Source organism: Chiloscyllium plagiosum, chromosome 37, assembly GCF_004010195.1.
Source record: "Chiloscyllium plagiosum isolate BGI_BamShark_2017 chromosome 37, ASM401019v2, whole genome shotgun sequence".
NCBI lineage: Eukaryota > Metazoa > Chordata > Chondrichthyes > Orectolobiformes > Hemiscylliidae > Chiloscyllium > Chiloscyllium plagiosum.
Window position 1 is genome coordinate 15426838 of NC_057746.1, and position 9384 is coordinate 15436221.

General features: G+C 45.1%; 1 protein-coding gene across 1 annotated transcript in view; it reads left to right on the forward strand.

The window, feature by feature from the left end:
* The first annotated feature begins 7739 nt into the window (after window positions 1–7739).
* Window positions 7740–9384, forward strand: part of LOC122541321 (muscarinic acetylcholine receptor M2-like) — an 8835-nt gene continuing 7190 nt past the window's right edge. Inside the window, exons 1-2 of the mRNA XM_043677978.1 lie at window positions 7740–7832; window positions 8471–8724. Of these exons, the coding sequence (XP_043533913.1) occupies window positions 8715–8724 (10 nt within the window). The 5' untranslated portion in view covers window positions 7740–7832; window positions 8471–8714. The remainder of the gene's footprint in view (window positions 7833–8470; window positions 8725–9384) is intronic.

Genomic DNA, 9384 nt, shown 5'->3' on the forward strand with positions numbered 1-9384 from the left:
AGGGGTGACTTGATAGAGGTGGACAAGATGATTAGGGGTTTGAATAGGGTCGACAGTGAGAATCTTTTTCCACGTATGGAGTCAGCTATTACAAGGGGGCATAGCTTTAAATTAAGGGGGGGTAGGTATAGCACAGATGTTAGGGGTAGGTTCTTTACTCAGCAAGTCGTGAGTTCATGGAATGCCCTGCCAGGAGCAGTGGTGGACTCTCCCTCATTATGGGCATTTAAGCGGGCATTGGATAGGCATATGGAGGATAGTGGGCTAATGTAGGTTAGGTGTGCTTGGATCGGCGCAACATCCAGGGCCGAAGGGCCTGTACTGCGCTGTATTCTTCTATGTTCTATGTTCTATGTCCTTGATCGGACCTACCCTCGTTCTCGTCATTCTCATGTTTCTCACATACGCATAAAATGCCTTTGGGTTATCCTTGATCCTATCCGCCAAAGATTTTTCATGCCCTCTCTTAGCTCTCCTAATCCCTTTCTTCAGGTCCCCTCTGGCTATCCTGTACCCCTGTCTCTGTCTGAACCCTGTTTCCTCAACCTTATGTAAGCCTCCTTCTTCCTCTTTACAAGACATTCAACCTCCCTCGTCAACCAAGGTTCCCTCACACGACCATTTCTTTCCTGTCTTACAGCATCGTAATTACCCTTCCCCCAATTGTAAAACCTACCTCTGTTGCACGCACCTATCTCTCTCCATAACCAAGGTGAAAGTCACAGAATTGTGGTCACCATCACCAAAATGTTCACCCACTAACAAGCCCATCACTTGTCCCGGTTCATTACCGAGTACCAAATCCAATATGGCCTCCCCTCTGGTCGGACAATCTACACACTGAGTTAGAAAAACTTCCTGGACACACTGCGCAAACACCGCCCCATCCAATCTACTTGATCTAAAGAGCTTCCAATCAATATTTGGGAAGTTGAAATCACCCATGACGACTACCCTGTGGCTTCTGCACCTTTCCAAAATCTGTTTCCCAATCTGTTTCTCCACATCTCTGCTGCTATTGGGGGGCCCATAGTAAACACCCAACAAGGTGACTGCACCTTTCCTATTTCTGACTTCAGCCCATACTACCTCCAGAGGCAGATCCCCCTCAAACGTCCTTTCTGCAGCCGTTATACCATTTCTAATTAGCAATAGGGTGACAAGACATCTGGAAATGAATCTTCCAGCTCAGTGAGCAAACCAACAACCAGTACCTCAACCTGAGCTACAAATCTTCTCAAAACTCGTTAAACATTTATATCAAAAGGCATTTACTGAGAAAGAAAATAAATGCATTCTTGTGTGTTCTTACTTAAATGATGTCTTAACGAGGTAATGGAGACCATCACACCTTCAAGCAGATGAGAAATGGGCAGAGATTCATCAAATTGTTTTGCCAGTAGGGTATAGAAAGGAGCTGCTGTGAGTGGCGCATGTGGCTTCTGCACCTTTCCAAGATCTGTTTCCCAATCTGTTTCTCCATATCTCTGCTGCTATTGGGGGGCCTATAGTAAACACCCAACAAGGTGACTGCTCCTTTCCTATTTCTGACTTCAGCCCATACTACCTCCAAAGGCAGATCCCCCTCGAACTGCCTTTCTGCAGCCGTTATACCATTTCTAATTAGCAACCCCCCACCCCCATCCTTTTTTACCACCCTCCCTAATCTTACTGAAACATCTGTAACCAGCAACCTCCAACAACCATTCCTGTCCCTCTTCTATCCACGTTTCCGTGATGGCCACAACATCGTCGTCCCCGTTACCAATCCACGCCTTAAGTTCACCCACCTTATTTCTGATACTGCAGCATAATGGGACAGCTGAATTAACACTGACTAATATGGGCTTACTTCTCAGTGTCATGAAAATGTACAACATGACTCTTGCTATCATTGGAATCCCTGGTAAGTGACAAAGACTTGAAAGTCTCAGAAATCTGCATATGAATTGCTGTCTGTTTTGAAAGTGCTCCTGTCACAGTTACTCACTGACTAGACAAAAGACCTGTGGAAAACATTGTACAGTCAAATGTCCTGAATTATCATTGTCAATATAATTCCATTCCGATAACTCAAACTAAGTCTTTTTGTAACTCAGAACTTTCGAAATCTATCAAGTCACTGCACTTAGTGGAATAGTGTGTGAACCAATCATCAGCACATTGAGGGGGGTGAGGCGAAGAGGGCTTTCTGAGGTGCAATGCTAGTGTCCCTGCATTTGAGCGAGGAGAACTGGGTTTAAGTTCCATCCATTCCAGATGAGTACAACCGCATCAATGAACAGATTAATTAAGGACAAATGTATTCACTGAGGGAATTTCATACTGAGTGCATTTTATTTTGGAATTGTACCGAATGTGAATCAACATTTGGTTTCAAACCCATAACCACTGTGATTATGCAATACTGGCAATATCAGCCAGTGTGGGACGGCGCTGAATTTGGCTCACTAACTGGAATATAATTCTTTTTTTTTGTTTTATTACGCAAGGAAACTGATTTTTCCATTCACAGTTTTGTAACTATCTGAAAGTAATTCAAAGCAAAGGAGCTTTTTTTTTCCTGCTGTTTGAAGAAATTTTTAAAAAGATCCTAACTATGAACCATATCAATCTTGCTCAACTTCCCAACTAAAATGCACTAACAGAAACAAATTTTAACTATTTATAGACAGCTGCTGAAGGTAACTTTTTTTTAACATTTTCAAATCCTTTGGATAATGGATCATGCCTCCACAAAGCAGATAGTTAATGTGAACACGATTGGTTTTACCACTAAATTAATCACAATGGAAGAGTAGTCATTTCTCTGTACTAATCATTCATAGGGCCAGGCAGCTTCCTCAGATGCTGCTTCAATTCTGAGGAAGATAGATGGTCGTGCTCTAGAATTAAAATTTCGTCTTGGTAACGGTGATTATGAAACGATAACTGATTGTTCGAAAAGTCTCAATGATCCCTGCGGGGGTAATCAGGGACTGCTAAAAAACACGACCCCAGAAATCTACTCCACTAACATTATTCTCACAAACTGTTGCCCGGGATATGTTGGGATATATTAGTAAGATTGATTTTGTGGTTGTATATCTGTTTGAAGAACTATTTTCGGATATTTTTACAAACTTAGTCTTTAGAACGGAGGAGTTAATCGTGTGCCAGCAGGAAGATTCACAGTTAGGATGTGAGGTATTGATCTTTATTTCCCAAGTGGTTGCGAAGCTACAGAAAATATTGGCTTTAAGCTTTTATATTTGTCTTTGCTACATATGCAAAATTTTAAACTCTTTGTCAACTTGAGAAAAATAGTCAGAAAGTTCATACACCGTGTCGATTATGCAGATATTTAATTTGGACGTAGTTTTTCCAGCTGATTGGATTAGTTAACTATATCTACCCATATTTAGAGGCAAAGCACATTACTTTCTTGGCCTCCTATTAGAAACATTTTGTTCTCATTTTCCTTAACATCGATGTAAATAGTTTAAAAAGCTTCGTGTGGATGTTCACAATAGTTTGTATTGTTAAACTGGTCTCTTGAACTGCCGACCGTCTCTATAAATGATGTGTTCACAATGGAAGATAAAACTCGGGACTTCAATGAAATAAAAGATAGGCTTTTGCCTGAGCAAATGAGGAAGAGATGAGGGTGGCAACAGGTGACTCTTATCTTTTGCCAATGACCGGGACTATTCCAGGTTATTTGCTTACATGGATGACGTCAAAATCAGTGATATATTCATCAGGACATTTCTCAGGAAATGACTTGAAGAAATTCTATTTGACTCATAATCCCTGGTTGAACGAACATTGTAGGTTATGCACAACTGAACTTCCCATTATTATAAATTGCGAAATCATGACAAAAACATTCGAAGTAAGTGGTTTTCTACACCAAATGCAAAAGAAAATTACAATGACTTTTATATCCTTATGATCTGTCTATTCAAGAAATTGAATAGAGTGCTGCACTGTCGTTGGGAGTGCAGAAAGTCCTGAGCATTTGCTCTTTGAGCTCTCTGAGAAAGTGCTCATGAGTTCCTGCACTCCCAGAGTTTTAGTAATGAGGCAGTGCTGCACGGCCGGAGGTGCACTAATGAGACAGTGATACACTGTAGGAGAATATTTAACGAGCAATAACTGCACTCTCAGTTGGTAGATACTGAGACAACACTGACTGTTCGAGGGTCAGTAATGAGGGAGCGCTGCATGATCAGAATGTCAGCACAAAGCGAGCACTGTATGGTCAAATGTCAGTACCGATAGAGCACTACACTGTCAATGGTGAATATTAAGAAAGTGCCGATCTATGAGAGACTCAGTTCTGAGGGAGTGCTGCATGGGCAGGTAGTTCATACAAAGAGAGTGAGTGAGGATCTCACTGCCAACTTATCATAACTTCGGGAGCACTGAACTGTCAGACCGTCACTGGTTACGACGTGCTGCTCTGTAAATGAGTCAGACCTGAGGCATTGCTGCACTGTCAGACAGTCAGTACTGAGGGAGTGCTGCACTGCTAGAGCATCAGTTGTTGAAGAAGTGCATCCGCTGGCATGGGATGCCTCGAACGTCAGCACTGAGTGCTGCACCGTCAGATTTTCAGTACTGAGGGAGAGATGTACGGTCAGATTTTTAGTCCTGAGAGAATGAGATGATGTCTCACTGTCATACATCAGGACTGGGAGGGTGCCACACTGTCAGCAGGTCAATAGAGAGCTTTATTTTCAGAGTGTCAATACTGAGGATGCACCACGCCCCCAGAGGGCAATGGGTCCGCAAAGAGTGTGTGCTGCATTGTCAGTATGTATGTAGTAACCGTAAACTACTATATCTGAGGGTCAGTACAGAGTACATGCTCAGATGATTCGGACTGAGAGTCAGAGGTTCTGAGCTAAGGATGTGTTGCACTGTTAGGTAGTCAGTACTGAGGGAGTGCCACATCTATCAGATGGTCAGCACTGAGGTCGCGCCAAAATGTCAGAGGGCCAGGACTGAAAGAGTTCTGCATTACCAGAGTATATGTAAGCAGGGTGCGCACTATCTGAGTCTGAGTTCTGCGGGAATGCTCGAAAGCCAGAGGGATCGCTTCACTATCAAGGATCAGTACAGCATGAGTGATGCATTGTCAGAGGAAAAATATTGCGTGATCGCCGCTCCATAAAAAGGATTAATACTAAAGGAGTGCCAAACTGTGTGAGGGTCAGGAGAGAGGTGGTGCACTATTTGTGAATCGGCACTGAGACAAAGGCATTTACATCCTCAGCACCTCGGAATGCTGAAATGTCAATGATTCAGGACTGAGAGGGCTGCATTGCCAGAGGGTTAGTAGAGAGTGCGTACTGAATTAACAGAGTCTGTGCTGCAGAGTCAGAGGTTCATAACTGAGGGAGTACTGCACTATTAAAGGTCAGTGCTGTGTCAACTCTGCACTGTCAGAGGATCAGAAGGGAGTGCGTGATGTACTTCAAATGGTCAGTACACAGCGTGTTCTGCACTATCAGTGTTTGTAATAAAAGTGCGCCAATCTATCTGAGGCTTGGTGCTGCGGGAGTGCTGCAGTGCCAGAGAGCAAACAATGAGGGAACACTGCACTGTCAGACAAGGAAAGATGAACTGTCAGAAGTAAAATATGATGTGAACACTCGCTCTTTTAGACGATAGGTACTAATGGAGTGCCGAATTATCAGTGGGCCTCACCGTTTGTGAAACAACTCAAAGGCAGTTCTGCACTATCAAAGATTCATAACTGAGTGAATGCTACACTGTCAAGTAGTCATTAATGTGGAAGTTTTGCACTGTCAGAGGGACAGTAGAGAGGGTTTGCTTCACTGTAATAGCTCAATGCTGAGGAAGAGCCGCAGTCTCAGACTGTCTCATGGTTACTGTTCTGAGGGACGTGACACACTATTAGAAGATCAGGAGAGAGACCCCCTGACTGTCAAAGGGCTATTAATAAGGATGGGCATACTGAAGAGTTTCAGTAGAGAGTATGAGTTGCATTTATAGTGTACGTAATCAGGGTTCACCACCGTACTAATTCTCTGTACTGTGGGAGTACTGCAGTGCCATAGAGCAAGTATTAAGGAAACACTGCACTATCTGAGAATCAGTGCCGTTAGGAGAATGTATGAATGCAGCGTCACTCTGTGGAACTATCTGTACAGAGGGAGTGCCGGTCTGCCAGAGAGACAGGAGGCAGGGAATGCACTTTGGTGTGTCAGCACTGAGGCAGTACTGCATTTTCAGAGTGTCAGGACAGAGGGAGTACTGGCCTGCCAGAGAGACACTACAGTGTGAAGGCACTGTCATTAATCAGGAAGGGTCACAACTGACGGAATGCCACTCTGTCAGGAGGTCAGTCGAGAGGGAGTTTTGCATTGTCAAAGGGTCAGTACTGAAACAGTATGGTCTGTGAAAGAGACAGTAGAGAGCAAGCGGTACATTATCAGAGTTTCATTAATGAGGAAGTCAGATTTTCAGAACTGCATCAGAGAATGTCTCATGGTTAGAGCAGCCATACTGGGGGAGGGCCGCACTATCAGAGGTTTTGGAAACAGAGCTCCTGACTGTCAGAGGTTGAGTAATGAGGGAATGCCGCACTGTCAGAGGGTCAGTAGATAGTGTGAGTTGCCACAATGTGTGTGTTAAGGTGTGCCACTCTGTCTACTTTTCAGTACTGGGAGATTGGTGCAATGCCAGAGACCCAGTATGAAGGAAACACTGCATTAACGGAGTCAGTACTGAGTGCTGCACTGTGGAAAGGACCAGTACTTTGGCGGTGCAAATTTCTGAAAGAGATAGGAGTGAGGGACTGATGCAATGTTGGTGAGTCCACACTAAAGCAGGCACTTTCCGAGTGGCAGGACAGAGGAAATTTTGCCTTGCCAGAAGGACAGTACAGTGTGAGGTCAAAATCATTACTCACAGGATGATATATTGTCAGAAAGTCAGCACGGAGGAGTGCTGCTGTGTCAGCAGGTCAGTAAGGAGGAAGTGCTGCACTGTCAGATGGTCAGTACTGAGGGATGCCTGCATTGTCAGAGGTCAGTATTGAGAGTGTCCCACATAATCAAAGGATCAGTACGGAGGGAGTGCTGCACATTTAGAAGGTCAGTAGAGAGTACTTATTTCATAGAACATAGAACATAGAACATTACAGCGCAGTACCGGCCCTTCGACCCTCGATGTTGCGCCGCCCTGTCATACTAATCTGAAGCCCATTCCACCTACAATATGCCATGTACGTCCATATGCCTGTCCAATGACGACTTAAATGCACTTAAACTTGACGAATCTACTACCGTTGCAGACACAGCATTCTATACCCTTACTACTCTCTGAGTAAAGAAACTACCTCTGACATCTGTCTTATACCTATCTCCCCTCACTTCATCTTCCGCCCAGGAACCCTCCAACCACAAGGGATGAATGCAGATTTCTCCAGCTTCCTGATTTCCCCTCCCCCCACCTTATCTCAGTCTCAACTCTCGGACTCAGCACCGCCTTGTTGACCTGCAAGCTTCTTCCCGACCTCTCCGCCCCCACCCCCTCTCTGGCCTATCACCCTCACCTTAACCTCCTTCCACTTATCGCATTCACAACGCCCGTCCCCCAAGTCCTTCCTCCCTACCTTTTTTCTTAGCCTACTTGGCACACCTTCCTCATTCCTGAAGAAGGGCTTATGCCAGAAACGTTGATTCTCCTGCTCCTTGGATGCTGCCTGACCTGCTGCGCTTTTCTAGCAACACAGTTTTCAGCTCTGATCTCCAGCATCTGCAGTCCTCACTTTCTCCTGTCACTGCATAAGCAGTGAAGCAGTGCTGAACTGGCAGAAGGTCAGGACTGAGGACAAACTGTGTTGCCAAACTGCATTTAATAAAGGAGTGCTAGTCTAACAGAAGATCAGTCGTGAGGGAGTACTGTACGGTCAGATGGTTAACGCTAGAAATGGCAGGGGGTCTCACTGTTAGAAAGTCTGTTCAAAGGATCGCCGAACTTTAAGAGGATTAGACGAGAATGTGTGTTGCACTGTCAGAGTTTCAATAATGAAGAAATGCTGCACTTTCAGACGATCAGTAATGATGGAGCGCAGTGCTGTCAGATGGTAAGTATTGAGTGAATGCTGCATTGTGCAAGGGTCAGTTCTGAGCGAGTGCCGCACGATTGGACAATTGGTACTGAGTGAATACTGCAGTGTCAGAGTGTCAGTAGTGAGGAACTGCTACACGGTCAGGTGATTCGTAATAACAGGATGACATAGTATCCCATTCTCTGAGGGTCAGTACTAAGGTTGTCCCGCAGTGTCATAGGGACAGCTGAAACGGTGTGCTGCACAGCCTGAGGTTCAGTACTGAGGGATGTGTAAACTGCAGAGGATCACTGCGGACGGAGTAATCAGTCAGACGTTTAGCACACAGGGAGTGAGTGACGATATAACTGCAAGTATCCTCTGTTTTTTGTTTCTGATTTACAGCATCCCCAGTTCTTTCAATGTCTATGAAGGAATAATGCACTGTCAGAGGATCAGAGACTGTGATTTGCAGCGCGTACAATAGGGGTTTGCCACTCTATTTCATTCGCAGTACCGCTGCAATGCTCCCAGAGATCCTATACTAAAGGAGCGCTTTCAGAGGATCAATACTGAGCGCTGCACTGTCAGCTGGAAGTATTACAGCTGTGCTGCTCAGTCAGACGATCAGAACTGAGGATGGGCCACAATGTCAGAAGGTTAGTAGAGTCTCGACTGCACTGATGGAGAATAACCATGGAGGCAGTGTTGCACTGTCAGTACGAAGGGAATGCTCGCGGTCAAATGATTAGTACTTAGAGTGAGAGTGTGTTTCACTGTCAGAGGGTAAGTCGAAAGTTTCTGCCGCATTATCAGAGTTCAGCAATGGGTATCTGCTGCACTGTCAGAGTGAATGTAATATGGATGTGGGATTCTATCTGAATCGCAGTACTGGGACAGTACTGAAAGCCAATACTGATAAAATGCTGCACTGTCAGATGGTCAGTACAGACGGAGTGCTGTAATGTCAGAGGGAAAGTATAAAATGATTGCCCCTTTTTCAGAATGATTAATACTGATGGAGTGCCCCAATCGAGAGGGTCAGGAGAGAGTACGTTTGTGTGCGGCACGGTGGCACAGTGGGCGGCACGGTGGCACAGTGGTTAGCACTGCTGCCTCACAGCGCCTGAGACCCGGGTTCAATTCCCGCCTCAGGCGACCCACTGTGTGGAGTTTGCACGTTCTCCCCGTGTCTGCGTGAGTTTCCTCCGGGTGCTCCGGTTTCCTCCCACAGTCCAAAGATGTGCAGGTCAGGTGAATTGGCCATGCTAAAATTGTCCGTAGTGTTAGGTAAGGGGTAAATGTAGGGGTATGGGTGG